Here is a 17,712-nt window from a genome sequence, read left to right as displayed (position 1 = left end):
CAACAGCCATTAAAATATTGAAGGACATATTCTTGCACAGGAACAGGCGTATTAATCACAAAGCCCCAAAGAATGCAAAAAAGCCCACCTACCTCAACCCCATTTTGTCAGCTACCTCAGAAACATGCTGCTGTCACTAAAGTTTCTGAGTACCAAATAAACTGAGACCTTCTTTCCTGCAGCCTGCCTCCATTTTATTTCCAGCATGGAAACCAGACCAGATTTTTCATCAAACAATATGTTGTATATAAATTGAGTACATAGTGCCCACAGCCCCTATCTGAAGGATATCGATGGTTAAAAAACAGGAAAAAATAATTAATTTATTCAGGAAGTAAGAGTTAAAATATGCAAAACATTTGGGGCATAAACCTTTTGGCACATCTGGTTAGATTTATTTGATGTTTGGGTTATCTTTTTTTCTTTTTTGTACACTTTTTGTTTTGTTATGTAGGAAGTTATCACCCAGCCCTCTCCCAGAAAAATGAAGTATCCTAGGAAATATTGAAAAGGCAGAATATTTCTCTGAATGTGAAAAGGAAGAAACATGTTTTAAAAGACAGAATAGCTGCTTGCAGCTTCCTACCCATTCCCCTTTGTCAATGAGCCATTAAAGCCTAAAATAGTCCCTTTACATAATAAAGAGTTCTCCCCTTCAGCTCCAGGGGATGGGATTAAGGCATGATAAAATTAGCCCTTTACCCAACTCACCACATGGCATCTGAGAACTCAACCAAACCTGGATTCAAAACGCACCCTAGAGAGTTGCCCCTGCATGGCCCCATGGGAGTCTGACAACCAAACAGAATACAAGCTCAAGATCAAAGGCCAGAGAGGGCATAAAGCCAGGGACTCAGCTTCTCTTCCGCCCTTCTCTTCTCCACTAACATTGAAGCATGTGATCACCTTTTCTGTTCAGGACTCAAGCCATGTGGTCCTATCCACCATTAAAACCATCTTTCCAAGCAGCCTCCATGTCTCCAGTGTCTTTTCCCCCACTTGGAGCCGAACCCAGAAGGACATTTCTTCCAACAGTTACTTATATATGTTTTTCTGTTTCCTTTGTTTTGTATTTTGTTCTTGTTGATAAAGCATAATATATACAAGAAACAAGTGTAACAATAGTTGATATTGTGCATAGACATCCATGGAATTATAAAAAAAAAAGTCCATAGAGTGAACACAGATGCATGATATTCCTGCCACTCCAAAAAACCAACTGGGACTTCAATTATGCAACCATGACTGCCATCTTGCCTTGGATGGTCCTCTTTTGTGGTTTGTACCTAAACTGGAACCTAGGTGTTTCTAAATTTAGCTCTTTATAAGGAAAGAAGTGGGGATATTGCATTCCATTTAGGAACCAAAATGCCTGATGTGATGAGGTGGGGTGGGTTAGGGTTATGTGGGGGGAGAACAGGAGCAAAAATCAAAGGCTCGGGGCTTTGTTGCTGATGGTGCAGGTAGATTTCGGCAGTGACAGTGTTAAATGAGGTGGGGGAATGGAGAGGAGTGAAGGGGGAAAGCTGGTATGCAGCCTCTGCAGAGGAAGACAACCCTAACCTTATTTCCTAACTGTACAAATTCACTCCTGGTTCACCCAGGATATTAGACTGCTTGGTTGAAATTTCAGGAAAGGAGTTTCAAACTTCAGATTTCTGGTAGCGAAAGCTGTTAGAACTGTTGGGAGAAATGTCCTTCTGGATTCAGCTCCAAGTGGGGGAAAAGACAATGGAGACATGGCGGCTGTCCATTTCTGATCCAGGGAAATGTAATATTCTGCCTTTTCAATATTTCTTAGGCTATTTCATTTTTTCATTTTTCTATAAGAGGGGTGGATGCTAACTTCCTACAGAACCTTTAACCCTTGGAACTTTTTGTTTCAAAGGTGGGCGGATGGTTTAGTGGACTTTTGCACTGAGCTTGTACGTTTGAATCAGAAGATTTATGGGATTCTTTAAAATTTACATAATCCACAATTTAAGATCCAGCAACATTTAAAAACAGCTGGCACATACATCACCCATCGAAAATCTGAAACCTTGCATTCAATTTGATTTAATAATAAACATTTAGTCTCCTTCAAGCAGAGCATCTTTGATAAATGACCTCAGATATTTGAAGAATAAAAACTCTTATATTTGGAAGATTGAGTGGATCAAATATTTGTTCACCTGAATTTTGTACATGGAAATGGAGAACCCGCTTTATAAAAGAATATATATCTTCAGGGTTTTCAAATGTGTTGTTGCCATGGTGGTCCTTTAAAGTGCTCACTCTGCAAAATCATGAAGGAAAAATTATTTTCTTTAGATTTGAATATAAATGAATTAAATTTTGCCATCTTGAACTTACACACAAATTGAAATATAACTATTGTTTGAAGTGCCATATATTACTGAAGTTTTCGATGCATTTACTAATTAAAATCTAATTAAAAGGCATAGATACCTACATACATAAATCTGCAGTAGTTGTATCATGCACCAATCCTGACAATAAGACAATAAGATAAAACACTGAGCACAAAAAGAAAACAAATAAAATGAAAGGTGCCTAAAAATAACCCAGAGTCAAAAGCAGGTTCAAAGAAAAAGACAAAATTAATAATGGTTGGAAACATCTCTTTCTCTGAAAGAGGGTATTACAAATAGTGCAGCCTCCATTTAGAAGGCTTGTCCCCTAGTCAGTCTGGGAGCCTCAACAGATGCCCTCTAGAGATCTTGATTGCATGACTCTGTCCTAGTTGTCTATGCCACACAGGGCTTTAAAGTTAATAGTCAATACCTTAAATCTGGCCCAGAAGGACACTGACAACAAATGCAGTAATTTGTTGTTTTTCTTTGCTAGAGTGGGATACTCATAAATGTAGTTATTACTTTCTGCACCATCTGTACCCTTTGGGTCATTTCCAAAGGTAGTTTCATATACAGAACATTATATGCCATCTATAATTTATTTGCAACATCCATGTAAAAGTGTATTATATTAGGTATATTATTTGCAAGGATTGAGTATATTAGATAACATTGGTGAAAAAAAAAATACCTTTGGAAGAGTTGTGCACTAAATGATATACAAATCTTAGCACAAATTTGGAAAGGCATGCCCATGCTTGATAAACTGAAATTGACCAGTTCACAAAAAGGAGGAACTATAACAAAAACAATTTTACCTATTTGCAGATTTAAAAATGCTACCCAATTATTATTAATAGCATTCCCATGTGGTTGGTTCCAAGTTGTTGGAGCTTATTATAACAGAATAAAAGAGTTGAAAGGGAGTTTGGAGGCTCTAGCCTAGTCCAATCTCTGCTCAAGCAGGAGACCATATACTATTCCACATAAGTGGCTGTCCAGTCTCTTCTTAAAAGCCTCCAGTGATGGAGCTTCCACAACTTCTGGAGGCAAGCTATTGCACTGCTTAATTGTTCTCAGTGATAGGAAATTTTCTAGGTTCCATAGTTCTGATTAGTTTCCAATCATTATTTCTTGTCCTGCTTTCTGGTGTTTGGAAAATAGTTTGACCATCTTGTCTATGTAGGAGCCCCTCAAATATTGGAATAGTATTATTTGAGAAAATATACTTTGGATGAAAGGCACAGAATTGTACGTACATGGCTGCAAGGGAATCACAGCTCAGGTCACTAGGTAGGAAACCAAGATTCTGGGCATTCAGGCTACTCAGGAAAAAGTGGAGCCGTTTTCCAAACCATGTGTCATAATCTGCTGGGGTGAAGAGATGGATGAAGCCACTCAAGTGACAGAAAACCTCATTCAGGATGAACCGCCTCATCTCCAAGTGGGGCAGTAGAGACAGATGACGCTTGGAGAACAAAGAAGAAAACACAATCTTAGGATGTTTCTTCCCAGCCAACAATTGCTGAGCAGAATTCCTTGAAACAGAAGTGTATTACTTTGAGAAGACACTGAGCATCCACTGAGGGTTAGAAAACTGATTGTGAACATGAGACCCTGCCTTTTCATGTACCACTTAAAAGGGTAGGCACCAATCATCCAGATGTGGCTGCCATCTTAACTTTTGCAACACCCTCCACTAATCCATGGTCATCCTACAACTGAGTGAAGGTGGCCCTTGTTATTAGCAGTTTTGTTCTAGACCTCTCTCCATGAAGGAGGCCATACCTCCCTTAAGGTGACATGTATGGGATGCATTACCTCTTCTCCAAGATGGTATCCAGGCCAAAATGTTCAGATCAAATTGAAATATTCAAGACTCATAGGATTCTGCTCTTTGGTCCCCAGAATTACATCATATTGTAACATTTGATTTTCCCAGTAGATTTGAAACAGCAGATTTTAGGAATAAAGCCGTCTAAATAGCTAAAAGCAACCAAGTCAATTGAATCTGATTCAGAAAGTTAACCCAATTTAAAGCTTAAGTTGGCACGCCTTCAGACTGAATAGCCAAATCAAGAGCCTAAAGGCACAATCAACAAAGTAAGAATTATGGACTTTAATGGCATTTTAATGCACAAATTAAGGTATAAAGTACACAACCTTGGAAACTGTGATAGGAATTTCCAGCCCTCTTGTGCAAGTGAATTTGTTAAAAGAGAGTCTTTGAACAATTAGAATCTTTTTTACAACAGGGACTGTGTTGCCATTTATGAAATAAGTGAACTACAAATTTATAAAGATTTTTCAAATTACTCTGGAGGATTCGTGACTCATCCAGACTAAATAGCCAAACCAAATTGGAGGACTAAGTTCCTTCCATTGTAGTTTATCCCTCCAGCAACATGACACAGGTGCCAATGAAATCCAGTCCTGTCCCTGTCCCCTTATCATCAAGTTACTGAGGGACTGTGAAAAGAAGGAAACTGCCCCCCCCCCCTGTGTGTGTGTGTAAGTGTGTGTATGTCTGACCTGGTTGGCAACAGCATTGAGAGCATCCATAAACTCTGCAATATCCTGTGATTCAAGAGCCCCAAAGACCTTCCGGGCTTTGTCTGTGTCACGCAGAACACCACCTACTAATGTGTAGTCAGCCAGTTGCCATGGAGAGAGACCTGCCACTGCATCCAGCTGTGGAAACAAATTCATGTGATTTTAAATCGAAGAAATTTAAGGCTGAACCCAATGTCCTTTCCAGCCTCCCTCCTTTTTCGTCTCCTCCTTTAGCCAATGCTTTATTTACTGCATTAAAATCTGGATTCAGGCCAGTCAGGTCTTGATAAGTGGCTAATTTGCTGAAGCGTTTAAAATTGGCATTTAACCAGTCCAAGCTGCCCCGGGTATTTTCAATGCAAGGATCACCTGCAAAGACAAAAGGCAGCATCAGAAAAATGGTGTAATGCTTCTGTGGGCCTGTGAATTAAAGGGCTAAAAGGGGAGCAGATGTGGGATTACTTCTCACAGAGCACACAATTAAGAACCACACATATTACTTTTTCAACATTTTAAATTTAAAATCATTTTTCTAAATTTCTCAAAGTTTCTTGTCTCCCCCCCCCACTTCTCTTTTCCATAGGGAATCTCTATAGAAATTAAATTAATAGAAATTAAAACACAAGCTAGTTTTAGATGAGAAATTTGTGTTCTTTGTATACATAAATTTAAATTTAGTTATTTGAAATACCCTGAGTTCTGCAATTCAGTTTGCCAAAACTGTAACAGAGGAAAGTCTTTATCAAAAGGCACATGCAGTGTTCATGACAACAATGTGTTTCATTTGGAAAAATATTTAGCAAAAAAAATGAGGCAAAATTGGAAAGCAAACCTGCATGTATTAGGAAAGTGATTTCAGGACAAATATTTAAAAAAAAGGATTCTCAAGTATGAAGTATCAAATTTATCAAACTGAAAAAAGAGGAATTGTAAGGAATCGAAATTGATATATCTCTTATTCCACAGCAAAATGCAGGTTTAAAACAGTTTTAAATTCTATTGTGTTAATAGTTTGACATATTACTAATTTATTAAAAACAATAAAGTAAAAAAAATGTCCCAGTTAAATGATATAAAAATGTATGAAAAAGTAAAAGAAGAACATCACAAGGAAGCTGCATTTATGAAGACCAGGAGGCTTTTTCACTCCCACCTCCAAATAAATTACATTGTCTACAACTAAGGGAGACAAAATCCATGATCAACTCTTCAAATGTATGTAGATAACACATGTATCATATGGAATCCAAGAGCATCTGGAAGGAGTCAAAAAGTGGTACAACCCTGAGGGAGGAGCCAACGTTGCGACGACACATCGTGTGGACTCTATTCTTCTGTTTTAAAAAAGCAACTGACAGCACATTCTTGATAACTAGTAAGAGAGTTTGAGCTGCTTTGTGAGGGCCAATTTCTTTATAAAGTATAAAGGGTTTTCTTTACACATAGTCCTTGTTTAACAATTGCCTTGTTTAGTGATTGCTCTAATGTATAATGGTGCTGAAAAAGTAACTTTATGACCAGTCCTCTCATTACAACTGTCACTATGTCCTGTGGTCACATGATTGCTATTTGTATGCTTCACAACCGGCTTCCAACATGAAGACTCAATGGAGAAGTCGGTAATAAAATTGCAAGTCACATCCTGCAATATGTCACCTAATGAACTGCAGCAGAAGTGAGGTTGTAAACAGTTGGCGATGAAATTCCTGGTCCCAAATGTGGCTGTTCAATGACGACTACCTATATAAGGGGAAGTATTTAAGCATACATCTATGGAGAGTCTCTGCCATCCAGGTCCTGGTTATTCTAAAGGGGTTATTAAGAGGCTACTAGACTCTGGTTTTCTTTCATCCTTTCATTTCTTTTCTCATCCAAGAAGCTTCTTTAGTTCCGATGGCTGACTCTGTGGCTGTGAGACCTACAGTTGGTAGCTGTGCTGGTAGTTACTGCAAAGTTCAGTCCTTTGGCCGAATTATTTTCTGTTTGGGTTAGCTCTCTGTCAGACAGATTTCTCACCTATCGATCAGTTTTCTGAGACATGTCCCTGTCCATCTGGGTTGGTTCTTCTGTTTTGTGTGTTTTTTTTCTCATCTAAGCTATAAGATAACAAATTTGCCTTTTTGTCATTCTTTGCTCTTGCTGTGTTGTGCTAGTTGCCCCTTCTTTATAAATTCTGTGACATGTTTCAATACTTCTGTTGGTAGAAACGATTTCAGTTCAAAATCTCAATTGTAAAATTAATTTGTCTTATTTTTTCATTGAGAGGTTGGAGCTGTGCTTTCTGAGGATGTTTTCTCCCGTGTCCCTTCATTGTTGAACACAGATGCAGAATGTTGGGGAGGAGTCTGTGTTGTCTTGCATTTCAAACTGCAGTGCAAACAGTTCCTGTAGTCTGCAATTTTTCTGGAAAGCCGTTCATCATCATCATCATCACACCATTTGAAGGGGGTTTCATCCCAAAGTGCATAGCTACATGTTTGCTAAATGTCTGTGGAGATTCTCAATCATCCCTGGTTGTCATGGTTGTCCTAAACGTGCTTTTTCAAGAGTCAGAGCTGAAGAAGCTTCTTGGATGAGAAGCGAAACATCTTCAAAGAAAAACAAGAAAGTCCAGTTGCCTCTTGAAAAAACACCTTTGGGATTATTTAAGCATACATGTTTGAAGTAGTGCAGTCCAAGCTTGTTCTCTATGCTGTTAAGTCCAGCCTGAGTTCTACCTGATTTGCTTTTTATTACAGTAGCCCTCTCAAAAAAAAGAAAAAGAAAAAGAAAATTGTAGTTCTTACCTCCTTGAGAAATCTTGGAAGTCAAATAGTCTATGGCAAACTTGTAAACATCTTGACAATTTTCTGGTGACATCTGTGAGAAACTCCTATCCAAGCCAGCCATTCTGAGCAGGGAGAAAAAGAGGAAACAGAGCAAATCTTTATGGTAGTAAATTTGGGTCTGGAGTCAAATTTACGGTGATAGGGAGAATTTAGACTCCTAGATTTGGATATAGAATTCAGAAAAAAGAGTTAGAATTTATTAATAATTAAAATAATATTACCACCAATGGGATACTAATTTGATATGGTTGTGGGGCATGGGTCCTCTGAGTAGGTGAGAGCTAGCCAGAGAGCTAGCCAGCAACCATACTGGACAGATCTCAGCAGAGAACTATTCTATTATCCTATCCTATCCTATCCTATCCTATCCTATCCTATCCTATCCTATCCTATCCTATCCTATCCTATCCTATCCTATCCTATCCTATCCTATCCTATCCTATCCTATCCCCTTATTCTATTTCCTTGTTCTATTCTATTCTTCATTCTATTCTATTTCCTTATTATTCTATTCTATTCTATTCCTGATTATATTCCATTCCATTTGTCAAGAGAATGAAGAATATTTTAAAGTTGAAACTCAGTGGAGGAAATACCATCGAGGCAAATTAATACCTGGTAATTCTAGTCATTAGATACACTGATGGAACAGAGGATTGGACTCAAGCAGTTCTGTGTATAGGAAGACCAGAAAAATAATGACAATGAATTAGGCTAAGGCAATAATAACAAGTTTTTGCAATGGCTAAAAGTAAGAAATTTGAAGAAAGACGTGGAGGGGTTAATTCTAGCTGCACAAGACCAAGCCTTAAGGACAAATACATACAAAGTAAGAATTGAGAAGACAGCTAGAGATAGCAAGTGCAAACAAACTGAAGAAAAACAGTTGTTATTCTGTTATAAGAAGATCGTACAGACTGACTACAAGCAAGGGCATGACAAAGTAGCAACAATTTTCAATTGCATTGGAAGATCTGCAAGAAATACCACTTGCTTGCAAGCAAGGACTAATGGGACCATAAAATAGAGAAGGTAATAGAAAATTAAGAAGCTAAAGTATTTTGAGTCTTTAGAATTCAAACTGACATAATACACCAGACTTAACAATTCACTACCTCAGAATTACAGGATTCTATCTGACATTTTCATTGAAAATGAGTTAAGAGTATGACAAGGTTCTATATACCATGACTTAATTTTTTAACAACTTATTTCATAAAATTTCTAAATAGAGTTGCCAAAAATAGCAAAAGTACAACGTTCCATTTACACTATCGCACAAAAACTCAGAACTACAGAGTTTTATTTGCAGCATCTAATTGTAGTGCTTGGCTGCTCCCATGTGACGGAGCAAGGATGGAGCCTGCAGCACCTAGTGTTGCCTCTGTTTCTGGACACGTGAATACTGAAATAATGTCTCTTTTCCATAATATGGAAGCAAGTTCAGATTTATAAGAACCAAGTGGATCCGAGTATGTTCCAAAAACTGAAGATGACCAATCAGATATGGAACTTTTAATTGAAAATGAGTGACTATTCTAAAGTAGGATGTAAAGTGAGATTTGGACATTAAGTGTGAAACCTACTGGGTCAGGCTGGACAGCCTCTTGGGGCCCCTTTACTTTTATATTAAAAAGCCACAGACAGAATTGCAGCTTGCAAAAGAACAGGAAACAAGTGCCTAACCGCAGAATTCAATAGTCTCACAAGACCACAAGGGTCAGCTAAAGTTCGCTTAGAGACACGTACTCAGTACCTATGATTCAAGACAAAAGGAGAAGTAAGACCCCATCTCCTTATAACTTGATGGGAGGGGGGAATAGACAGGAGTAGGTTTGTGGAATGTGTTGTCATTCTTTTCTAGAAGACCAAGGTCATCTTTTGTCTCCGCACTTTTACACCTGACCGGAAGCAGCTGGGTGGAGATGACAGCGTGGAAGAAGATTGGACCATGTGATGGATTTGTGGGTGTGGGGACAAGATCATAAACTTTTAACTGGGTGGAATCCCAGGAAGCTCTTTAGAATTGGGATTACACAGATGTGCTAAGATGTCTGATTTATTAAATTGGAAATTTAAGGATCGTTTTGTCTTGGACTCTGATTTAATTCTACATGATACTTGGAACGCTGACAAATAGTAATAAAGGCCTTGGTGCCCCAAACAATTGGAGCACCACTTGAACACTATTGGCATTGACAGATTCATCATCACTCAATTGCAAAATGTGGCTTTACTCGAAACAGCTTCCATCCTACAATGGTACTTCTAATACCAGCAAACATCCACATCTGCCTAACACAGGTCCTTGGGAAGGACTCAATAGGCAGATATAAATGCCAAATCTAGTTTGAACATCCGGTTGTCTGTGCAATGTATTTCATAATATAAAATAATTTAAAAATAGTTTAATGATTACAATTTATTTCCCTTAGTCTCATTTGAAGCCCTGATAAATCTATCGATGAGTAAATTACTCACATAGTTTTGAAAGAGCCACAAGGGACAGTTTTGGGGATCATTGCAAGGATGGTGGTATTCATACTGGGCAGCCACAGAGTCAGCTTACTCTGGAACCAATCTTTGTACTGGGAGACAGAGGCGCTGAGGAGCAAATTGTGCATCTTGTAGAAAAAGGCTTCAAGCATCAAAAACCTCACATCTGAGTTTTCCAGGAACATAATTCCCTTCTGACAAGAAGAAACACAACCAGACAATTCACATTAATCAAGATTTCCCCCTCAAAAGACAGGGGAAGGAGAGCACTGTGACCACAATCTTGATTTCTTTGACACCTCCCCCCTTCGATCCTCTAATTAACAATTCAACCAAAATGGCAGAGAAATGCAGACCATGCAATGAAAATAAAGTAAGTGCAGCTTTGGGAAGAACCCAATGGCCATTTTGCTTTTTCTTGCTAAGCAAGGGCATTCTGAGCTCTACTCTTGCGGTCCAAATCTCCCCTTTTGGGGTGAGGTTGCTGAAAAGCAAGGCCCAGCCAAGTTCATTGCTTCAAAAATCCTATTAGACTTTGGGGACTGTTTTTTATCCTATGCATTGGACCAAGAATATTCTTGAATATATTTCATTAATTATAATAAGCCAGAAGATATTCCAGATGCTTCATATGTCTCCCTAAATCAGAGCTGGGGGATCTTTTTGAGCCCTAACTGTACTTGGAATTAGTCTTGCATGGATTATCTTGCTTGCAAATGGGTGGAACTGAAGCAAGTAGCAGATCCATCAAAGCCAAAAAGGAGTGAAGCCTTCTATTCACTTTTCTGAATCCTCCTTTTTTGTACATTGTTATTTTCTCTCTCTTCCAACATCCTCTCTTCTCTTTTATATCTGCAACAGATTGTTGGGGATGGAGTATATCAATTCTTCTGCATCTGGATTGATCCCTTGCAAATGACTTCTGAAATCAGACTGCTCTGGCCTGAGGTTTAAATTGCTTAACCCAGTAACTAAAAAGGCTGCTTAGATAGTAGCATAGGGGAATCGTTGCAAAGAAAAGCAATAATGGTGACAAGAGGTCTAAAGGCTGCAGTTCTGAATCCCTGCAGGCAAAATGGTTTGAGGACAAAGCTTATAAAAGACAACTTACCTGTGAAGCAATGAGGACAAACTCTGACACAAAAGCAATGGTCTCTTCCAGAGGCCTAATCTCTAAAGGCATCAGAAGTGCCCGGACTGTATCAGGATTATTCAGGATGTTAGAGCCAAAAAAGACGTGAGCAAGTTGGGTGGAGGTGAGATTATCCTTCACCTCAAACTGGAAATATACGAGAAAGATATTGGTAAACCAATCTAGTTTTCTTGTGTGGAATTTTCTTTTATTACTAATAATGCCTTCATTTTTATTGAATGTGATGTTGAGGTTAATCCTTTCTGAAGATTATATTGTGCACATATACCCAATTTGCATTTAAAGATAAATCCTAGATTTAAAAAAATTTCCCTCCATCATGGCTCTGGAAAAAGACAGTGAAAAGCTCACTTTTGGAGCTAAAATTAGCTTTCTAAACAGAGTTTCAATCTGTTAATTTCTTTTTAAAGAAATATTAGCTTTGGTTAGAGAGAACATTCTAACAGAAATAACATTTTAACATTTCTCAAGTTTGTTTAAATATGTGTCCTGAGATGTGACCAGTGGACCTGCATAGGGATAGTTTGCCACCTGCTGCATCAAATCAGTCTTGTTAATTCTCATGGTCTCCTGCTAATCTAATGAAGAAGAATCTTCAAGACTTCAAGAGTACCTATTGAGGTTTTTTCCCCACTTTCCCTAAAATGCTATCATCAGACTTGAATATCTCTTAGTTTGCGTGGACTAAAGCCAACCAAGATGTGTTCCAGCCTTTCTTTCTTTGCTTACGACTTTTGAGCACCAAACAAGCATTAAAGTTTCTTTTTTGCTTCGCCAAAGTGAGCTAAGTGTTGAAGTCTTAAAAATGGCCAAGATTGGAGACCCCTGCTCTGGATCAATGGGCTGGGGAATTCTGGGAGTTGAAGTCCACACATCTTAGAGTTACCAAGATTGAGAAACTCTGCTGTAGACATTCCAGAGTCCTAGAACATGATCTGTTTTGTCTCACCTTAACCATAGAGAAGCTAAGGCTAGAGAAAGACATCTTCAGGCTCCTATTATAGAACTTATGGTGACTTGAAAGATTGAAGATTCCTGTAGGTTACACTTCTTTTTCCCCCAGTACAAAGCCTTTTACTGCAAAAGGGCTCTGTGTCCTTTCTTGGACTAAACTGGGGAGAACAGAAGTAAAAGGAAGCTTTCTAATCAAAGCTTAGATCATCTGCTTCTCAAACAGATTACCAAACCCACACTATGGCTATCTGTACCTTGAACAAGGAAGGCAAGTGACATCACAAGGGTTATGAGGTCATCAGAAGAGCTAAGTAGAGTTTAGGTGAAATTGGAAACTCATTCTGTCCCTAAGCCTGCCTTGCAGGTGGAATGATTTTGGCATTGGCAATATAGTCATTTGCTCCCTTTTCTTTAAATATGCTACTGTCTGTGTGCACATATATTATATTGTGTTAAATTATCTGAAATGATAAATTTATTTTTTTTAAAAAAGAATGGATTTGTCAGGAGGAATCCAAAACTTTTGAAAACAGGAATATATAAAAGGAGGGTAAAAATGAGGAAGGTGCTAGGTTGTGATTTAAGACCCTCTCCCTTTCTACATACTTTTTTCATAGAAAAGGACTAGATCTTCAGTCATAACATGCCCACCATCTTGCAGATTTTGATCTGCCCTCAGATACCCATGGTGTCCTATGCCTGACCCAATTATTTTTTTCATCCCTCATAAATAAGCCTTTTCTTCTTGAGTTGCTTTCAATAGCAGAGCACTTTTCTAATAAGTGCTAGTGCAAGTTCACATGATCAGCCCTGAAATTGATGAAAGGCAGCTTGACACTTAAGGCTTTTTTTGCCATCTGAGCTGTTTGCGCTCCCACTGCAAGAGCACCAGGCAAATTGCCAGTGCTCGCAAATTCCTCTTTCTTGCAATCTCTTCCTTTCCAATGAGTGTCAACAGGAACATGAATGGACTTCTTGTTAATTATCTGAGCACCAGGATGAACATTCCAAAGGGGGGGGGGAAGTGGGGAAAAGGAGCAGTAAGATTTGCCCTTTTACCTGGCATCTTTGTGAGTCAAATTCTGGAGACTCTACTTATTGTTTGACCTCAACCAGCTGTTGAGGGAGTGAATAATAGTTGGTCTTACCTGAATTGTATTTCTCATAGGATTGGGGAAGCATCTAGGAATGGGTTATTCTCACATCCAATCTGCCCAGAGACTGAGTTAAATTTGAAGCCACGCCTCTCTGCTTCCTGTGCTTGGCTCTACTTTCAACAAAGGTCGCGGTTCCATGGAAAACCTGAACACAAGTCAGAAGGAAAAGGGACCCGCCTTCCCAGCCTCACTTGCTACCCAGAAGTCCTATAAACCTACATGCGAGGACCTGGACGCTTCCCCAATCCTATAAGAAATACAGGTCAGGTAAGACCAACTGTTATTCTCTATAGGAGATTGGGTTTGGGAGATGCCAAAGCTACCTACCAAGGAAGGGAACTAAGAAGCATGAGATGGCTGGGCTTCCAAAACACTCTGCAAAACCCTCCAACCGAATGAAGTTTCAGCTGAAGGATAGGCATCAAGGCGATAGTGTTTAATGAATGGCATGGGTGAAGCCCAAAAAGTTGCCCGACTGATGTCTTCAAACGGAGCCTGGGCAAACCAGGCTGCCAAACCTGCCGTGTTCCTTGTCGAGTGGGCAGCTATGCTGGCCTGAATCTGAACACCCCGTGCCTGCGTTGGAAATAGCTGACCTGATACAATGCCCAATGGTGGATGGGGTGACCCTAGCCCCTAAGGATGAAGGATGGAAGGAGACGAACAGAGCTTCTGTTTGGCAGAATGAAGCAATACGCCTAAGAGAAATGTCAATGCCTGACGGCCAACCTATGCCACGATCACTTTCCATGTGATCACAGGGCACCACTTCCTGTGCCCTGTGAAAGGGCGAGTTGATTTTAGGCAAAAAGGATGGGTCTAAATGCAATACCACTCAATCCGTGTGAAACACACAGAGATCCGCCCTTGAAAACAAGGCATTCATCCGAGATACGTCTGATGGAAGTGACTGCCACTAAGACGACCAACTTGAGTGTGAGGTACTGCGTACTAACCATCCTCAGCAGCTCAAAAAGTTCCTTCGTAAGAGCCTGAATCACTAAGGGTAAATCCCATGTGGGAAACCTGTGGACAACCGGTGGCCTGAGATTAGCAGCCCCCTTAAGAAACTGTTTGCTCACCGGATGCTGAGCAAGGGACCTGTTCCCCTTGCCCACTAGCACCGTAGACAGTGTCGCCATCTGCCTAAGGATGATGTTGTGAGAAAGGTTTTTCTCCAACCCATCTTTTAGGAACTCTAAAATCTGAGGGACCGAGGGGCACAGCAGGAGTCACGTGTGTCCCCCTGCACCAAGACACGAAGGTGACCCATGTGGCGTTAAAGATACGCGTGGTAGACTGCCTACATGAAGCCACAATCATTCCAATCACCCTATCAGAGAAGTTGGCCACCTTCAGATGTTCCCGCTCAAGCACCAGGTGGTCAACTGGAGCCACTGTGGAATCCTCAGGAATGAGGGGAAGGGGAGGAAAGACGTACAGGAGACCCTCCGGCCACCAGCAGCGCAGTGCATTCATGTCCTCTGCTCCCCGAGCCGGGAGATGAACCTGGGAAGCTAGGCGTTGGTCAGTGACATGAAGAGATCCACGAGCAGTTATCTGAATCTCCGAAAGATCCACCGAAAAATGCTCGGCCTGAAGTTGCCACTCCCTGTGATCAATGGTGGCCCTGCTGAGCCAATCAGCCTGCTTGTTGTCCACACAGGAGATGTGCTCCGCCATCAAAGACAGAAATGATGTTCCACCCAGGTCCCCAGTTTGAAAGCCTCGTGCCACAGGGCCACCAAATGTTGGGCGGCGATTCGTGGTGCAAATTTCTGAGCACCAGATGGACCCTCTCAGTTCTAGCCATTTTTTTATTGTGTCTTAAGACTGCCGGGGACCACTGACCATTCTGGTGTCAGAATGAGGCATATCGGATCTCTGAAGACCGATCCTTTCTGAAGGTCTGGTGACAGCCACCACTGCAGGGACAAGAGGACCTGGGGTGGTACCTTGTCCTTGAACCACGCATTGCTGGTGCCGTTGCGTTGATGTGGAAGAAGCAGCCACTGCAGCATCCGTGCATGGAGGCGAGCCCACGGCACTATGGTGATGCAGGAAGTAATTTTCCCCAGCAGCTTGGACAGAAGGAGAACAGGGACAGACTGCTCCCTACAGACCTGCCTAACTAACTGGATAATGCTTTCCCTACGCTTAGGGGAAAAATAAATCTTACCCTCCGAAGCATCAATAATAGCCCCACGATGCTGCAGCCTATTGGAAGGAATCAATGTTACTATCATTACTATTCCTTGGTGTACTTGTTCTTTGATATCTATCAGAACCACCTAGGACTAAGGAGAAAGTCAGTGGAACAACTTACACTCCAGAAGTTGTGGGTGCTACCAACACTGGAGGTTTTTAAAGAAAAGATTGACAACCGTTTGTTTGAAATGGAATAGGGTTTCCTGCTTAAGCAGGGGGTTGGACTAGAAGACCTCAAGATCCCTTTCAACTATTATTCTGTTACCCTACATTAAAGAGCAGTGTGCAGATGAGCAGCAAAACATGGTTTGAAGCACATAACAAAAAAGCATGTGAGGTGGTAGAATGAAGGCTGGGCATGGGAGCGAAATATTTCAGATCATACAATCCAGCTACAGTACCGCATTGAAGCTGGCCAGCAGCTTGATCAAATCTTCATAAGGAGCTTGTTTGACAAATGGCCCAAGGTGGTTTTGCAGCCAGGACTCTGTACTCTTGGTATGAGAAGAACAAGCAGATCCTGTCATGTCAAAGGACAGAAAAATACATTCTAAGTAGATATCCACCTGGAACATCAATGTTTAGTTGGCTATTAGGAGGAATAATAATCAATCGTGACACTCTGGATATCATGTGCAAACAAAACCTGGGGGCGGAGGGGTTCTATGAAAAGTAAAGCTTCCATCAAGCTGAACCAAAGCTTCATGGCTTCGTGGACATTTCCAAGTAGTTTTCTTGGCAACGCTATTGAAATAGTTTGCCACTCCCTTCTTACAGGAGTAATGGGAGGTTGCACAAAGAGCATTGGTGCCTGCTTGCATAAGTAGAATAAGCACAGGTCCTGCTGATTGGTTGGCTCTATCTCATATCTCTTCCTTGTAATTTTCATTGCAGACCTGCAAAATCCATGTGATGGCAATTACCTGTGATCTTCTGCTGGGTATCAAGGAAAGCAAATAAAGTATCATAGATGCCTTTTCGATTGGCCAATGGTGTAGAAGGATAAACCTGGCTGACAGAGGATACCCTGGACAACAGCAAGAAATATGGTGTCACAAATATCTACTTTAAAAGAACTATGATAGCAGTCTATGGCTAGGTATAAGACATAATAACATGTGATGTCACTGCACAAATGATACAAATTATAACACAACTAGCACAAAACCTCAAATTACTGGAAATTTCTGCCCCATTCAGAGAAGCTCCCTGGGGACTTGGCCAATTGGTCTGCCTCAGTACTTTGACAGACACACACTTTGATGGGGTGGTCCTTAACTTTTCTGATCTCCCTTCCAAATATCCCAGAAGTGGATTTTCACCTTCTTTTGCCTTTTGCTTTATACTCACACAGCTCTGAAGCTGTCACAATTTGAAACGTAAGACAAGATCCTTTGAGATTCCTTTTCGCTGATGCTTGGCAAAAGGAGGCCCAGTCTTGTTGACAGCAAGTGGGTCCAGTTTTCTGGAGCAAATGCTGAGAATGTACCCTCAGCCCCCTCAAGAAACTGCAAAAGCATTTGTTTTTGTATGCCTTCATCTTTCAGGGATGTTATTCCAAGCTGTGTGTTTAAAAAGAGAAAATAGAACCACCATTTAACTCTTGGGATTTTTTATAAAACTTGGTGTAAATAACTGATTGCTGATCAAATTCTGCTTCTCGTCCTCGGTTCAGGCACTTGGATAGTTGAATTTACTCAAAGAGCTTGAGGAAGAACTAAGAACAGCAGGAAAATAGAAAGTTGGTTTGGCTGGAGAAAAGAAGATCTTGTATGAGTATGTAAATATAGACATACATATACACACAAATAGGCTTTGGTTTATGACCGCTTGTTTATTGACCATTCAAAGTTACAACAGCATTGAATGAAGGGGATTTATAACTGGTCTTTGAAGTTCTGGCTATTGCATTATCTCTGGATGATCTAGGTGCTTGGTGCCCTGCTTGTAATTATGATATTGCAGCATCCCACGGTCATTTGATTACAATTTCTCATGTTCCCTGT

At 40.4% G+C, this 17,712-nt stretch overlaps 1 protein-coding gene across 1 annotated transcript in view; it reads right to left on the bottom strand.

Moving 5' to 3' along the window:
* The window catches only part of LOC106551790 (uncharacterized), a 110,716-nt gene that overhangs the window by 18,341 nt on the left and 74,663 nt on the right, over positions 1-17,712 (bottom strand). Inside the window, exons 12-21 of the mRNA XM_087728907.1 lie at positions 17,057-17,268; positions 16,630-16,733; positions 16,108-16,226; positions 11,346-11,513; positions 10,220-10,428; positions 7,697-7,800; positions 5,161-5,279; positions 4,890-5,048; positions 3,617-3,825; positions 2,175-2,278 (exon numbers count right to left, since the gene is read on the bottom strand). Coding sequence (XP_087585033.1) covers positions 2,175-2,278; positions 3,617-3,825; positions 4,890-5,048; positions 5,161-5,279; positions 7,697-7,800; positions 10,220-10,428; positions 11,346-11,513; positions 16,108-16,226; positions 16,630-16,733; positions 17,057-17,268 — 1,507 coding nt within the window. The remainder of the gene's footprint in view (positions 1-2,174; positions 2,279-3,616; positions 3,826-4,889; positions 5,049-5,160; positions 5,280-7,696; positions 7,801-10,219; positions 10,429-11,345; positions 11,514-16,107; positions 16,227-16,629; positions 16,734-17,056; positions 17,269-17,712) is intronic.

This window comes from Thamnophis sirtalis, unplaced genomic scaffold (assembly GCF_051295495.1).
Source record: "Thamnophis sirtalis isolate CommonGarterSnake01/CBP01778 unplaced genomic scaffold, rThaSir2_p1.2 scaffold_14, whole genome shotgun sequence".
NCBI classification, from domain to species: Eukaryota; Metazoa; Chordata; class Lepidosauria; order Squamata; family Natricidae; genus Thamnophis; species Thamnophis sirtalis.
Note: the sequence above shows the minus strand (reverse complement) of the source record. Positions and strands in the feature narration are given on the sequence as shown.